Below are 17,492 nucleotides of genomic sequence, written 5' to 3' on the forward strand. Positions count from 1 at the left end.
AATAGGAGAATTGAGTAATTAGGGGAGCAGAAGGTTAAGTAGTGATAGCCTGAGATAAGGAGATGGTAGTTCAATATGAGTAGAGCATGAAGTGCCTGATGAAACAGGGTTGCATTTTGAGGTTGGGAAAATGGTTCATTGTAACTGAGAATGGATTGTTAAGACTTTATCAGTCTAGCCAAGAAATTTGGGCTTTATCCTGAGGCCAATAATGAGCTACTGAAAGGTTTTAAACTGACGAATGATGGAGTCGGATTTACATCTTAAGAAGAATCCCTCTTGGTACAGGGTGGAAAATGGATTCAAGAGACTAATTTAAAGACTGTTATAATAATGTAGGTGAGAATTGATGGAATCCTAAACTTAGCATAATTGGCAGTGGAGATGGAGGTATGTGGATACAACAGAAATCAATGATTAGATAGGTGTAGGCGGGAGGGAGAGAAGCTCAGGTTTAGGGAAGTGATGATATTAGGCATATAAAGGGCGCTTGTTGAATTGAACCCAAATATTTCGTGAATTAGTGTTCATTTTTGTTCTTTTCCTAAAAAGAATCCTGTACTTAGGAGAATTATTCTTTGAAGAATGGTTTATTTTTAACTGAAGTTGAGTTTAGAGAGACCTATATCTTGTCTGGTCATTAACAAAAGTACACAAAAACTTAGGAAGACAAGAATATGAAGTCAATGTGTCTTTTACTTTTGTGTATTTCAGTAGTATCGGTTTTTAACAGCAGGAATCAGCTGTAAATTTTCCCACTTTCAATTCCTAAACTGAAATCTCCCTTTATTAAAATAGCAACATGAAATGTTGACAGCAGTGTCATTTCTTCTCCTCCATTACAGTTTTGATGTGGACAATGGCACATCTTCGGGACGGAGTCCCTTGGATCCCATGACCAGCCCAGGATCTGGGCTAATTCTCCAAGCAAACTTTGTCCACAGTCAACGTCGGGAGTCCTTCCTGTATCGATCCGACAGCGATTATGACCTCTCTCCAAAGTCTATGTCTCGGAACTCCTCCATTGCCAGTGATATGTAAGTATAAGAGTACACAAAGGGAAGAGGGAGCCGCTAGAAAATCAAATAAATTTATCTGTGGGGTTGATGATGTAATAAAACCAGTATATTTATTTGACTGCGTTGTTCTCTAATTTAGGAAAATGGTGAGTAAAATTATACAAACTGAAGATTAAATGGTAGGTTTAACTTGAGTACACTGTCACTATTGATAAGAAACATTTATTTTCTCAGAGAATACACTGTCTAGGAAAAGTGAGAATTAGGTTTTTAAATAGAAACATTCACACTTGAAACATTAGCTTATATTCCTGTAGGACCTGAGTTTTAGCAACCCAGCCACATGAAGATTTATAATATTTTGAAAATCTTTAAACTCAGTTTGCAAATCCCTGTGATATTAGAGTGTATAGCATTTTGAATATACCTCAATTGATGTACCGTACAGATGTTAGCACTGGTGTGCCAGATCATTTGAGAGATCTTGTGGGGTTTTGCCTAAATTAAACCATTTTTGGAATAGAAATTACTGGAGGCAAGCACGGAAAACATTAGACAGACTTGAATATCGTTTAAGACATGGCACAGCTGGGAAAATAATTAAAACTGATAAGTAGGTTTGCAGATCATACACCATCATTAGCTCATTTTCTCAGCACATTCCATTCTTCTGTTTACTGCAGGGTTCATTAGGTTTCTAAGTTCTGAAGGCTTCTAAATAGGACCTTACTCTCACTCAGTACATGCCCTGTCGCTTGGGGTAACTCTGCGTCTGTATAGAGTTGATTTCTACTTTGCTCCTCTGCATTTAGGCATTTGTCCAGTAACACTCACCATCTTCTCATGATGCCGTCTCAAAAACTCATGACAGGTTGCAATTCATCTCATAGGAATTAGGCTATATGGAGCCCTTGGGGGTCTGGGGTTATTCTTGGTATCCTAACAGATCGTCAAGGTATCCTAATAAGTCTAAATGGCATTCTAGAAATGAAATTGTGCTTTGCTCATTTTCACAACCCACAGTTCTTGGTTGTCATTTTATTAACAGTTGTAAAATGATAGAACTATTTATACTCCATTCTCCCTGGGAATGAGCCACTGAACTGTGGTGATTTTGATTCGAATACTGAGTTATTAAATTCTATTGTGTAGCCGTCCTGTTTGAAGCACTGCCAGAGACACAAGAAAACTATAAGACAGGGTTCTTGGTCTCAAATAACTAATAATCTTGTGGAATGACAGGTCTCAAACAGATAATTAGTGGGAAAGACCACATGTAAGCCCTAATTTGTGTCCTGTGGGCTACAGGTAAAAGCATCTCACCACCTACCTTTAATTATGCATAGCATAGGTCTATGCCATCTTTCAAAAAATATTTAATCTACCCTTTTTTCCTCTGCTTTTTTGGCAATGAAACGTCGACAAGTTTTATTTCTCCCATCCTCTTACCCTCACCCTAAATATCTACATCTGTTCTTTGCATTTTTTTTTACCATGTTGTGTTGCCTTAATATTATGAATTCTATCTTCCATTCACATGGACCTCTGAAAATCCATTTAATTCAAGAAATATTTATCAGTCGCCCATAAAGCAGAGGGCATGCTACCAGTTATTAGAGGAGATACAAGGTACACGTCATCTCCTGACTTTCATCATTGCTGTATTCTCTGTCCTCTCCTCCTCACAGACCTTTCCTTCACTAACTCTTCTTACCACCCCTTAACGTATTTCCCCAAAGCATAGCCCCTGGCCCTCTGGACTCTGGAAAACTCTTGTGTGCAAAGGTTCAAGTATTGCCTTTCATCAGATGAGTTACTGCGTATTGCCTCTGGCCTTGCAACCTCAGAGCTCCAGATCTGTAGCACTTAAATGCTTTCTGGAAATTTGCACTTTCTTATTCAACTGTACCTCACAATCATTAATTAGTACGTAGTCATCATTAATATGTGAGCTCTAGATCTAGAGCACTTAATTGCCTTCTGGAAATTTATACTTTCTTGTTCAACTGTTACCTCACACTTGTTAATTAGTACATATTCATTATTAATACATTGTATTAATGGTGTCCACTCTTCTTCACCCAATACAACTTTCTTCTCCCAATCGCCCTATTTCTATATTATTTTTATCCCATTTTCTCAGGTTTGAAAATCAAGACGTTCATTTTATTTATTCATACATAATGCAAACACTTATTGAGCAACTATGGTGTATTCAAAGCTCCAAATTTGGAGATGGCGAAAGGTCTGGTATTTTAGGCAATTACAATAAAATACGGTGAGCACCATTCTTGAGGCATTTACAAAACTGTGGGAGCAGAGAGAGGAGAGGGAGAGTTTGCCAGCCAGGGAAAGCCAGGCTAAGGGGGCAACATTTGCATAATGTGAGGCATGGAAAATCATGGCTCAGTTGTGCAATGATGGTCTGCTTGGTGTGAGTAGGGAAATATGGCAGGAGAGAAAGAGGATTCAGCTGGGATTTGGCATCATCAAATTCTTGTTTTTATTGCATTCTGGTTACTCTATTGTTGAATAATTGTGTAGAGTGAAGTGACTACAGGGGAATAGATCATATAGAAATTCATAGAAACCAAGCAGGCTAAATGTGATAGAGGCCCAGGTCAGGGAGTGGTGGTGGGATGAAGAGATTGGTCCAGATGCAAGAGGCGAGAGGCTTACAGAATGGTGTTTGTGTGTGTGTGTGTGTTGGGGGACAGCCAGTGGGGAAGGAGAGTCAAAGAGAAGGCTGAAGTTTTGACCATAAACAAGTAAATGAATGGTGATGTTGACATAAGGAACACAGGGACGGAGTGAACAACATAATGGCAGATAATAGGTAATGAATTTGACTTTTACATGATGAGATTGGAGGGGAAACAAGACAACAGTTAAAGGACAAGGACAGAGAGCAGAAACAACAGTCTAGAGGATGAAGAGAAAATAGAAGAACCTATTACCTTCCGTAATTACTAGGTTTTGGGTGACACCTGAGTGAAGCTTCTTAGCGAGGTCATAGAATTAGAAGCACAGTGGGCTGAGGAGTGAATTGAAAGTGGAGATATCAGCCAGTACAGGCATCTCTTTAAAAGGTTGATAAGTTTAGGAGAGAAGAGAACTAAAGCTGCTTGAGGGAGAATTAGGCTCAGAGGGAATTTCTTTGAATTCAAGACACTTGAGCTGAAGGAAGGGGGCATTAAATACGGAGTTATAGCTGCTGACAGAAATCTAATCATGAGCTCAAGTAAAGGGACTAACCTTGGAAAAGTGTTGGAGACAATTATTGTATTCTTTAGAACAAGAAGGAATAAAACAAGTGAAAAGAGGAAATTTAAATTTAGAGATGGAGGGGTAAAATATTTAGAGAATTTGTGGCTAATGATCTCTACTTTTTCATTCAAGTAGAACGTATAGCCATCAACAACTAAAGGAGGGAGGGATGGGGCAACTTGAGAACAGAGGAAAGGCTTCGAGAGCCACTCTGCAGCGTGGAAAAAAGAACAGAATAGGAGTGAGTAGAAAAATGCTGAAAAGCCTGAAAGATAATAATAAATAATGTTGAATTGATGAGTGACCCAGGTTGAAAGTCTTCTTCTCCAAGTTCATCAAAGGTGAAACAACTTTGCTTCAGAGAGGCCAGAGACAAACTCACAGTGAGTGAGTGTACTCTATTTTCATAGTTATGTATTCTCTTCTCAAATTATACTAAATTGGTTTTCAGAGACCAGTGTGTAGATTGTTTCTTTTATACCCTCTACTCAAGTTAGTAAAGATGAAATATACACATGCATTTTATGAAAATCCTCTAACAGTTCAAGTTTAAATAGAACGTTTCTCTCCAAAGCAAACTTACCAGGATGACCTCATTTTCCCCCGTACCTCTTCAAGAGTTTCTTTATCTGATTGGACTCACATAAGACTGACAAATTAAATCAGACCTTGATGCCACTCTACATGTTGTGGAAAAATAATGTCTTGAGATGTTCAGCTTTCCCATTTCCTCTGGATATTTACGTTGGAGCAATAGGGTTCTCCTTGGACATTAACTGACTCCTGGAAAGCGTTCTTGCTACTAGGGAGATGAAGTTTCTCTGAGAAGCAAGGCAAACAGAATAAGTAATTACTGTTTCAGTCTTCAATCTGATACTACACGGATCTTCTAGATTTAAGGGTTATGGTTTCTCCTCATTTGACTTCACAGTGGCCATATGTAAACCTCCATTTTCTTATCTTACCTAGTTCTTGATAATGCTAGGAAGATTGTTCAGTGTCTATAATTCAACTGTACTTTATAAAGAATGACATTATATATTGTAATCACTTTTGAGGGTTTTATATTTATTGTTCTAATTAAGCTTTCCTATTGAGAAAATTCTTTAAAAATTGCAAATACAAACTGTACCAATGAAAGTTTGTGATTGTCTATTTGTATGAAATGTTTTGGAAAACTTTTAAATGCTTTTTAAATTAAAATAGAATTGTGTAATTTATTGAGAAAGTCGGAAGGAAAATAATTACTTCCTAATAGATAGGACATCAACATCTTATCTTCTATAAATAGATACTATTTAAATAGCTGAGACTGATAACGGTAGTAATAATAGCCATAGCATATACTGCGTGTGGATGTCACCCTTCACTTTTCCAAGTATTTTCACATCTGCTGTATCATTTGATACTTTTCACAGTCCTATGGATAGGGACATTATGCTATTTTACACCTGAGAGATCCAACTTCTAGACAGCTTAACCTTTTTGAAAAATCATTTGTTAAAAACTTCAAATATTTTGATCATTTCAGGGAGAACATTATTTTGATAATGCCATTATAAATAAAGGGCTGTGGCTATTATAGCAAAAACTGCTAAGAAACAGAAGTACCTGTTGACCAAATTCATCTGACTAAATTAATCACTTGGCACTATGAAAATTTGGTTTTTGGTTATATTTTAATTATAAAATAAGATAAAAGCTCAAACTGGTCAGAGAAGTAATAACGAAAATATGCAACCAATTCTTGGAAAATATATACATGTCCATAAGACTAGGCTAAACTCAACATCTGAAAATTAGCTTATAAGGCCAAAGAGAAGTTCCTGGCAGCTTCTGCCAGAAGACTATCACACGATTTGTTAAATGTGTCCCCAGCAGCAACTTAATTCTTTGGAATAATAAGAAAGAGGAAAATTTTAGGTATTAGCATGAGTACAGTAAAGAAATAAATACAAGAAAAGTAAATTTGAACTACCATTAGTAGTAAAAGTGTCTTGTAACAATGGAAAGAACTAGATAACAGAAGGTTGCCCAAGTGCTGTCATGAAGAAACAGGAAGAAAGTTACAGAATAAATGGATAATTACATAGAAGGTATGCAGCTTTGTCCCTTTTAAAGTTTTTCAAAATGCTTTTAAAGTTATTTTGACTTCTGAATAGCAGTAACTTCTGTTGTTGCCCTTCATCCAATAATGTAATGTTGTTCGTATTTGCAAATGCACGGATGTGAGACATTGGGAAATTAACAGTGACAACACAAATAGAATTTAGTCATAAAACTATGAGTTTATTGAATACAAGCTGCCTGTCAAAGCACTTCAGTTAAAAAAAATTTCAATTCACTTGATAATGGGTCCTCTAGCCCCCATCTTCTGCTGAATAAACTCTAACATACAGAATCCAAAGATGATCTGAGTAGCTCTTTACTCATATTTATATACTTATACATACAGAATATGGGGGGAGGATACAGAAGGGGCAATGAAGAGGAGATGAGTGGACTCAATATACCATAAAAAACTGGAGCACCCGAGGCAGTCTGGCTAATTTGTCCCCATCACCATACAGAAGTATAGGACCTCATTGATCAGGCCTTTGGAGTGCCCCATGTGGGCATTCTCTCAGCTAGTAGACAATGGCCACCAGTCCCTATCTCAAATTGCTCCCGTTTCTTTAGCAGTTAGCAAGTCCCTCACCACCTCTTGAGCCTCTGATGTGAGTTTTCAGTCATAGCCATTCCTCACTACTTCTTGTGACCATTTAGTAGAAGGATAGTGTTGCCTCTTGACCTGAGTTTGAAAAAAGAATGATTGCTTATGTCTATTCATCTCTTCTATTACATGTTACATTATTGTTACTTGCTCTTACTAGGGTATCTCTAAAAATAAAAATAAAAAGATATGTTGCATTACAAAGGTTCTAGTCCTCACTGGATCTACGTAAAAAGTTTGTAGCCCCACTTTGCTAGATTTTAGATTTTATTACACTAGTGATTATCTCTCTCCTCTCCAGCTTTGATTTGCCGTTTGAAAGTCCTCTAACATTATCTAGACAGAGAAAAGTACCATAGCCGAATAATTCCTTCCCAAGTTCCTGAGTTTTCCCAACCGGGGGGGTGTCCTCAGCCCTCACTCTATGGTGTAAGAGAAACAAGACTAGCACCAAGATTCCCAAAACATGCTGAGGTCCCCTGGGAGGATGCACAGGGAACTCACATGGGTGCCAGGGGTGTTTTAAATTTTCAAGGGAAACACAGAAACATTTGTCAGTCACCTGGGAACTAATAGCTTGAAATTGTTCCCAGTTTCAACTTTAGATCATTGCTTTTCTTTCTGTGATATCCTATCTTTGCCAAACTGGGTTTTCAACAATTGCTGTGATAAAAAGCAAGCACTGCACAAAAATCAGTGTGGATCAGGCAATGCGGGAGGCAGTGTCCAATCTAGTTCCAAAGTGAGAAGTTGTGCAGGGCTCAACAGCTGCTAAATCGTTGTGACAAACCCTTATTAAATAGTTTGGACCTAACGACTTAATTGGAACTATTAGTTATTTCTTTTGGCCAATGGGCTGCTCTAAAAAATTACTGAGATGCAAAGAGTGTCATGAACTGATAAAGATTGGGAACTTCTAGATTAGGGTGTTTATCCATGTCCTTAGGAGTAAAGCTAAATCAAATCTCTGTGTGAAGAGAAAGAAAAACAACTCAGCAGGTTCAAAGCCATGAACTTCTTGGTGGGCTCCGGAGTAGAGAATTGATCCTGTTCTTAATTCTGTCAGGACCCCAGGTAGACAAATCTTTTATTATTACCAAAAAATGGTATTGTTTTGGTAATGAGCCAGATAAACCAGGTTTTTTCTTCCATTCCCTGTGGGTTGGCTGCTGTTACTGTTATTACTACGGAGCGTTGATGCAGACACCAACACTAGCCATTAAATCTCAACAAGCGTATTGGCAGAATATTCTAAAGTCATTGGCTACTAGAATACCTTCTTGCTACCTTTTTTTTTCCTTTTCTTTTTTTTAAAATTCCATTCTTTGTCCAGTCACTGAGGTCATTTTATTTCTGACTCAAGAAAACAGGAGTTCCGTGAATGGTAAAATAATACTTGCAATTAGTTAACTGTGCTTCTTGAATCTTTGAATTAAGGAATTAAAATTACCAGCTGAATATACATTTTATATTTCTAATCTCATACTGAAAAAATAAAATCATAAAAAGGAAGCTCATTTTGAATGATCATGTTTGATAATGCCATAGGGTCAAAATAAAAAGTTGATTTTAATGTGTTACTACAGCGAGATGGTGTCAAAATGTTTGGGTATCGTTGCTCTGTGCCCCAATCTTTTAAAATAGCAAACTAATTAAATCATGCATTCTAATATCCCTTGATTATCACTGCCAAAGTACTAGATATGTCTTGAGGTCTCAAGGGACATGGAGAGAGAAATATTTGTCATGAAAACTTCTTCAGCAAAGGGAAATGGAGAGTACCAAACATATTAGTAATTCATTATTTCTAAGAAGGCTACTGCAATTCTTAGGGGAATTTGCCTTAATGTTTAGTATACAATTTTCTTTTCTGAATTTCCTTCATACCCAGGATGCTCCTCGGTGTTTGGACTCTAGTTTTAATCGTGAAAAAAAGAACAATACAAACAAAAATAATCACATTAGTGTTCCCAAACTCCTGTAACTAAGAGAAAAAGGCAGTGTGAAGATGAATGATTTAAACGTGTAAATATCTGATTACGCAGTTGTGCTTTCACTTCAGAGTTAATAGTACTTTACAACGGGTAACATCTACTTTTTTTTTTTCTTTCTGCTTTTATCTCCCCAACCCTCCCCCCAACCCCCGGACATAGTTGTATATCTTAGTTGCAGGTCCTTCCAGTTGTGGGATGTGGGACGCTGCCTCAATGTGGCCTGACAAGCGGTGCCATGTCCGCGCCCAGGATCCGAACCCTGGGCCGCCGCTGCAGAGCGCGCGAACTTAACCACTCGGCCGCGGAGCCGGCCCCTAACATCTACTTTTTAAAAAATGTGGGCAGAAGGGGTAGCTTAATAATTCAAGGTGATTACCCACAATTCTCTGAGACATCAGATCCCTGCTAGAGAGCGAACCTGAATCAACCACAGTGAAGGAAGAGCTGACTTATTTCTCAGTGTATACAAAGAACACAATCTCTAAGAGCAATTTATAAGTAAAACGTACTAACTAAAATTAGGAAATTTTGAAAGCCATCTTCAATGAAAAAAGCTAGCACAGAACCCTGTATAGTGCTGTCAGTTCAATGTGGCTCTAGATGAATGAACCCGGTTGAAAATTATTGCCTCTTCCTGCCTCTTGACTTGTAAGGGGCAAAGGGCCATTCCCAAAGAGGTTCTAGCCCTATCAATTGTAGGTACTGTACCTGGTGGCTCTTACTTGCCCTCTTATGCCAACACACCTTCTCTCTGTATTAAAGGACTCTAAAATCAAAACCATGCTCCAGTGTATTATAAAATAAACATTTTCTGAAGAAGATTTTCTGAAAAATCTTGCTAGTGGGTGGTGGGAATGGAGCAGATGGTGACAGGCTGGGAGAAAGAAGAAAGTGGATTTCTAGTGGAGGTAACTGATCTGCGTCTTCCACCACATTCTGAATAAAGGATTGTAGTAATTGGCTGCATTTTTGAATGAGAGTGTCATGCTTTTACTCATTCAGCAAATATTGCCAGCACCTACTCCATGCCAGGGTATTGTTTGAAAACGACATAGACTCGTGAAAACAAGACACAAATTTTGTTTGGGTCATGCATTCTTGTCATTTTTTAAAAAATTCTAGATAGAAAAGAAGACTTACCTAGTCAATATTGAGATTCCCATGTAAATCTCTGTCTTCACTTACATATCAGTCACTTTAAACATTTATGTTTCTTGTCAGTCTTAGATCCTTAGTGAATTGTTCTCAATGTCTTCTATACTGTTTTCTGAGCCATACGAGGAAAAATAATCGCAATGCTGGAACGTTGATGTGATGCGTGTGTTGAGATAAGATATGCTAGGGAGCGCTGGTAAATCACCCTCACTAAATCCTGGCAATATGAAACATTTAAAGCTGCGCTGTTACAAATAAGGAGAAAGAAAGCCTTCAGCTAGACTCATGGTTTTTTTCAGAAAAACCAAGTCAGGAATATCAAACACAGGGCTTTGCTCTCAGATTGCTGGCCCTCTGTGGTGGGGTTCAGGTGAGATTCGCTGGAGAAATGTCCCCAATTATTCCATCTGCCTATTGCAGTTTCTCTCAGGCTTTGTGTCAGCTTCCCATTAACTGTCTTGAGACTTCAAGGTGTTTCTTAAACTTGGATGAAGAAAAATTTGTTGCCGTTGACTACTGGACAGGTAGGTCTAGACATATGGAAGGCATCAATTCCTGCAACCTCTCATTGGAAGCAGGGAAGTTAAAAGCAGAGAGAGAAAGAACAGCTGCCTGCACCTCTGCAAATGTAGGAGGCTGCATTTAAGCAAATGAAGCAATCAGTGACAGGAAATCATTTAAGCAATTCAGCGGATGACATTGCCTCCTAGTAAATGTCATGAATGATTCCGAGACCAAGACCTTTTAGCTCCTTGTTTCACTTCCAGGGAGAACAAGGCTGCGTGCGGTTCTCATGTTTCCATGTCTCAACAGCCATTCCTCCTCTGGGACTCAGAGAACTTCAAATTGAATTTGTTGTATCCACCAGGGCCAGTTTTGTTTGTTTGACTTCTCTGTTTGATTTTCGTTTGTTTTTTTTACCCAGAAAAATCAGAAAATAAGCATTGTGATTTATGTATCTAAAGTTCCCTATGGTGATTTTTCTAAAGGGCAATAAAATAAAACTTTCATCCAATCATTGTTATTTTCAGTTATGAATACTTTTTTGCAGAAGCTAAAAAGAAGATAGTTGGTAAAAAGAACTCTTTTACATTAAATCAGGGAGTTAATTTCTTGTGTTGAAAGCACACTTTTTTGTTTTTGTCTTTTCATGTGCATTTTTTATCTTCAATACACACTGAGTTTCCATTCATTTGTTCCACATACGGTAGAGATTAGGTAAAATTTCTAACACATTTCACTAATTTTTTGTGTTTTCTTTTGTTTGTTTATTCATTTTACATTTATTTAAAGGTAGCCCATCTTGTCCTATTTATCCAGAAAGGAGCCTGATGTTTCCCAGACACACAGCTTGTCTATAATCCAGCTATCTAAACAGAGCAGCACTTTGAAAGTGGTAAAAGTGTGCTTCAAAGGTTCATAGACAAATGTCGCAGTCATCAGTTCAAGGTCAAGATGTTCACAACCATGCTTCCTCCTTTGTAACTCAGCTTCAGTGGACTCTTTGGGGAGTGAAGTGCATACCTTTTGTTTTTTGACAAGTATTTGGTGCATGCTCAGGAGTGTATAGATAGGAATATATTCTTAAAATTGTCTGGCACTTGTATAGTCTTTATACTTGATGTAGAATTCCCCCATGAAGTTTAATATGTCAGCTGAAAAAAGCAAATTAGCCTGTTATTTTACCCTCAAAATGAGTTTATTTGGGAATAGCCAAAAATATTGCAATATGGGAAGTGCATGCTATGGTGAAACACAGGCAAATCTGGAAAACAAAGGAGAGGAGCTGCTTTTATAGAGAAAAAAGGGGAGTGGGGAGGCGCTGTTCATTGGGGGAAAGTAACAGTTCAGGGCAGCAACAGCTTCTCATTGGCTGAGCTGTGGCATTTCTCATTGGCCAGGCTGTTGCTGGGCAGGGAGAAAAATCTTCCTTGAGTGGTAAAGTAGCTTTACTTCCTGTTGAAGAGGGAAGTGTAGGTCTCTTCCTGGTCGGTGTAATTGACGAGAGCTCCCCCTACAGGCCTTCCTGACTCCAGTTTAGTTACAGTTTCTTTTATTCATTTCTACGAATATTTGATCCTCAAAACAATCATATAAGGAAACTAGGGAAAATATCGTTAGCTCAGCTTTCGAAATCACATAATTCTGCTCAAAAATGTTGTGTCTTGCACACACACACACACACGCAAATGAATTAGAATCCAGGTATCTTGATTCTGAACCTAAGTTGGTTTTGGTCAACAGCTGCTGCTAGATCGTTCCTTTGGCATTTGCTGGCATATAGAGTAGCTCCTAGATGAGAATGCAATAAATAAATAAAGGAATGAAATGAAAATCTTTATTGTTCTTTAAGGAATGGAGAATCTTGATGGGCACCTGACCAAGTCTTTTGACTTAGAGTCTTTACCAAATAATTTGTAATTTTTGTTATGCTAATGTATTAATGCTTTTTGGCCCCCAAGCTTAGAGTAGGTGCTTTTTTTCCCAGTTATGTAAAACATTGTCTTCCCTTGGATGAATTAAAACTGAAGTTTTGTAAGGATTGCTCAAGAACTGCACTGGTCAACATGATAGCCATTTGCCATCTGTGACTTTCTCTTAGTTTAAATTAATTAAAATTAAATGAAAGTAAAATTCACTTGCATTAGCCACATTTCCAGTGCTAAGTAGCCACATATGACAAGTGGATACTGGGGTGGACTGCAGAGATAGAGGATATTTCCATCATTGCAGAAATTTCTGTTGGACAGTGCTGTTCTAGAGTCTAGAATATATACTTCTATGTGGCTTCAGAATAGTCTGAATTCATTTGAGCACACAGAAAGTGACATGTGTGGTAGAAACCAAACAGTATTTTAAATCCTGAGTTTAAAACCAGCTACACTGCACATTTCCATGCTTGGGATGGCATGACTCAGTAAGATCTCAGAAACCACCTGGGTGACTGGCCTAGGGTTACTAACTGCTTACTTTGCCAAGTAAAGAACATTAACAAGAAAATTCCCATCAATATACACAATGATTTTACTTTTAAAAGGCATTTCCACTTCAATAAAAAAGAAAGGGCATGATCTCAGAATAAAGGAGAGTTTTCCAAAGGAATATGTTTAGCTTTCTACAAACCTCTTTCCATGGTCCATGTTTGTTCTCACTCTGACAAAGACCAATGAACACTCTGTTGGGCAGGCACAAGATCTCAGCTTGGCATTTGGAAATCACTGAACTCTGCCGCTTGCCAAGGGTGTGACTGCCAGTGAATTACTTAAGTTCTCAGAACCTAGTTCCTTATCTTAGAATGGGAATATGAGCATCCATCTAATGCAGAGTCGTCAGATTTAAGTACTGTGTGCTGGTAGAGCACAGTGTCTGGCACATAGTAGGCACACATAAGACGTACTGCTCTCACTCCTCTCTATTTGATCACTCCCTTCCTTTTAACCTACTGAATCTTTTTACTGCATAAATATCTTAGAAAATTGTTGCACTAGCTACCCATAAATCTTTCTCCCAGGAAGCCAGAGAAACCAAGAGGGCGGAGCCATTGACGTTAAGAACGGCTGTCAAATAAGATAAACTGTGAAAGAAGAATCTGTTCCTAGAACACAGAGTGAGGGCATTTGTGAAAGCTTGCTGTGTACTCAACCCTTTCCCCCTTCCTTCTTCCCCCTCCAGGGAAAGCAGTATTCTGGGGATAATACATTGTGACATCAACACGCCTGGAAGAATCTCTCTATTGTATTGGCTTTTATTAAACAATATGCTTAGTGAGTGTGTCTATACACATGTGCAAAACACTTAACTTATTGAAGTTGGAAAATGTTTTGATACATAATTTTGAAAACAGATTGTCTTTTTCGTTCCATCACATAACTAACACATTTGAGGGCATTTACTGGCATCATATAGGTTTTCTAATGAAGCCTAAATTTTTGTTTTATGACAAGTAGAGATTACACAAAGGCTAGAGAATTTTGGCTTATGTTGTGTTAACTCCAATTCCATTTGTTTTATCGTCAGTGCGAGTGATATGAGCACACATGGGCCAAAAACTGAGGGTTTTTTTTTAAGGATTTTTTGTTCAAATATCAGGCCACGTCTTAATTCTTAAAATGTGAATAAGAAGTGAGAAAATAATTTAAATGTCAGAAGACTAAGTAACTTCTAAGGTCACATCAATTTCTAAAGTCACATGGTATATTTTTCTTTTTTACTTTTTGTTAAGACTTTAATTTTTAGAGCAGTTTTAGTTTCACAGCAAAATTACTAGGAAGGTACAGAGATTACTTCCTGCTCCCACACCAGAGTGGTACATTTGTTCCAACTGATGACTCTGCATCAATACATTATATGATGTTTTTAATCATATAAAATATGCCTTAAAATGTAATGTTTGCAGAGCAGATGTTCTTTAAAGAGTTTTTCCATTGATAGTAGAGTCAAAATAATGTAATAAATTTTCTTTATGCTGATAAGGGTGGTGGTGAGTTTTTTCCCCCACAGTAACTTCTCCCTCGTCATTTGAAAGATGGAAGGCAGAAAACCAAAATGCTTATGTCAAAGGAAAGAAAGCCCACAAAATTTCCCTAGGATTAAACACACACACACACACATACACACATAAATTTACATATGGATATTTACATACAAAGTATGTGCACATAAATGCCACCTTCAGAGCCCTTTGTTGCTTAGAGCATGCGTGCAGTTTTACTACACTCTGAATATGCACATGTGATGTTTAACTCTCAGCCAGAACCATCACTTGTTGGGAAACCACAAATTATTTTCATTTTATTTATTATTTTATTTTAAGGTGGTAAGACATGAAAAGCAATAGTTAGGCAGAGCTTGTTTGGTTTTGTAAGTCATTGGTAATGTTTTTGTTGTTTTGATTTAAAAATTTTTTTTTTCTATGGTGGTAACATTGGTTTATAACATTATATACATTATATAAATTTGAGATGTACATCATGTTTCAACTCTGTGTAGATTACATCATGTTCACCACCCAAAGACTAATTACAATCCATCACCATACACATGTGCCATTCATCCTTCTGCCCTCTTCCCTCCCCACATTTTGATTTTTTTTTTCATTTATATGTAACTCTCCTATTTGTTGCCTTTTTTAAAAATGCCTTTTTTTTTTTGGCAATGAAGATTGGCACTGAGCTAACATCTGTTGCCAATCTTCCTCCTTTATTTTTTTTCCTCCCCAAAGCCCCAATACATAGCTGTATATCCTAGTTATAAGTCCTACTAGTTCTTCTGTGTGAGATGCCACCACAGCATGGCTTGATAAGTGGTATGTAGGTCCCCGCCCAGGATCTGACCCAGCAAACCCCAGGCCACCCAAGTGGAGCGCACGAACTTAACCACTATGCTGCTGGGCAGTCCCCTATTTGTTGTCTTTATCATACATATCACTTTCATGAAATAGACAATGTACTAGAAATTGGACATTGGTTTGTACGTGCTTTGGCACTGATAAATATGTTATAGACACAGAATTGCACAGTGTCTAAGCACAGACCCTTACTGCCTGAATTTGAATCCTGGCCCTATCACTCCACAGGCATGTGATTTTTGTCCTTCTTGGACCTCCCTTTCCTTGTCTACAAAAAGCATTTAGTAAGAAATAATCAATGTAAAGTACTTTGCATAGTCCCTGGCACATAGCAATCATTTGATGAATGTTGGTTATCATTACTGTTATAATAATTATAATTGTCTGCAATTATTACTGCTATTATTTATAATTTTGTTGGATATTTGTACTCTGATCTTTTAAAATAATTGTATTGAAAGCTCGTTTTAAGAAGTAAAAAAATAATGGTAACATACTACAAGGGCCCCCAGTGCTGAAACCAACAAGACATTGAGATACTTTACTGGGCGTCATGGAAGAGACTTCCGGATAAGTTACTACTCAAGTCTGTTAGGAAATTACAATTCAAGAGCAAGAAAGGGTTAAAAGTGCATAGGGTAGGCTGTTTCCTCATGAAGTGAAGAACTTGGATGGCCTCGTTCATCTGTTTTTGTATTAGCTTATTTGTCTGTTACAATTCTTTTTAAAAGGCTATAATTTCATTTTTCCTTTTTGTGCTAATAAGGAATATAAATACAAAGGTGTTCTTCAAATGGGGATAAACATTTCTGCTTGGTGACTGATAATTTTAGTTAGCATTATCAAAAACCCATCAACGCTGTTTATATAGATACAAATGTGGCTTAGAGCTCGACCCTGAAAAATTTCCGATTGGAAGATATTACGCTAGACAATCCTGAACAGCTTTAGTTTTGCTCTTATATTAATTTACATTATTTTTGGTTGTCAGTAGAATGTTGCTGGACTTTCTTGCCAAAATGGCAAGTTTCGGTAGTTGTGACTTTTGACCACAGAACTAAGCTTTGTGTTAAATGGATTACTTCAGTTCTAAGCGGCAATAGCTTCAAAGAGGAAAATCACGTTCAGCATTCAGGTGTGGCTGAGGTTGGCTTTGTTATAGAGAACTTCATTCCCTGGGGTTTCATAAATGGAGGTACTACTTAATTTTTTTTTTTTTTTTGACTTACAGTGGAGCTAGTTCTAAATTAAAAGGCCAAGCATTACAGAGGAGCCATATCCGCAGGTGAATCTCACACTAATGAAGCAGAGTTTTCATTTGTGTTTTTGTTTGTTTTAGCAGTATATTGTCTACTAGGAGGTTATCAAAATCATAATGCCTCCTTCATAAGTACTTTTAAAGTGTTCATTATATTCTCGAATGTGACATTTATAATTTCTGAGAGCCAATATTATTTTTTGGAAAAACAAATCATCCTTTTAAAGTGACATCTATGGAAAAATATGATTTGGTTTTGCAAAATGTGCTTGGTAGCCAAATTTTCCAGAAAATTCTTATTGCCTGAAGCCGTAGTTTCATTATTTTAATTAAAAAGGGAGGCAACATAAAATATTCAACACCTCCATGAATTTATTACTCAATGAACCCAATTTCTCATGTAGTATTTTAATATTTATCACTGTTTTATGAATGTTTTATCAAAATAGGCAAGTTTCCTTTACTGAGTTATTTTTAAAGGAATGAATGAACTAAAATGAATTTAAGTAATTCAAATAATTGTTTAAAATTTTTTATTTTAAAATAGAATTGGTACTTACATTTTAATACGTTTGAATTGGTATCTACTTGAAAATTTTAGAGATTACTAAACATAAACTGGAATCATTAAAAATGTTTTAAAAGTATAAAGGCATGTAAAATTTTTCATGATTCGATATGTTTAATGTTAAAAGAAGGGTATACAATGGAATGAATATACAGTATGATTCTAATTCTG

At 37.1% G+C, this 17,492-nt stretch overlaps 1 protein-coding gene and 1 long non-coding RNA gene across 26 annotated transcripts in view; one reads left to right on the forward strand and one right to left on the reverse strand.

Annotated features, from left to right (window-relative positions):
* PDE4D (phosphodiesterase 4D) overlaps nucleotides 1–17,492 on the forward strand; it is a 1,369,870-nt gene that overhangs the window by 1,156,635 nt on the left and 195,743 nt on the right. For all 25 annotated transcript variants that reach the window (XM_070587537.1, XM_070587535.1, XM_070587543.1 and 22 more), the window contains one exon: nucleotides 846–1,037. In XM_070587537.1, coding sequence (XP_070443638.1) covers nucleotides 846–1,037 — 192 coding nt within the window. The remainder of the gene's footprint in view (nucleotides 1–845; nucleotides 1,038–17,492) is intronic.
* LOC103547347 (uncharacterized) lies at nucleotides 690–10,868 on the reverse strand. The gene is made up of 3 exons (XR_543925.2): nucleotides 10,134–10,868; nucleotides 4,870–5,107; nucleotides 690–1,073 (listed from the first exon to the last, which is right to left on the reverse strand). It is a non-coding gene; the product is annotated as an uncharacterized lncRNA (long non-coding RNA).

The sequence above is a fragment of the Equus przewalskii genome, chromosome 20, assembly GCF_037783145.1.
Source record: "Equus przewalskii isolate Varuska chromosome 20, EquPr2, whole genome shotgun sequence".
Taxonomy (NCBI): domain Eukaryota; kingdom Metazoa; phylum Chordata; class Mammalia; order Perissodactyla; family Equidae; genus Equus; species Equus przewalskii.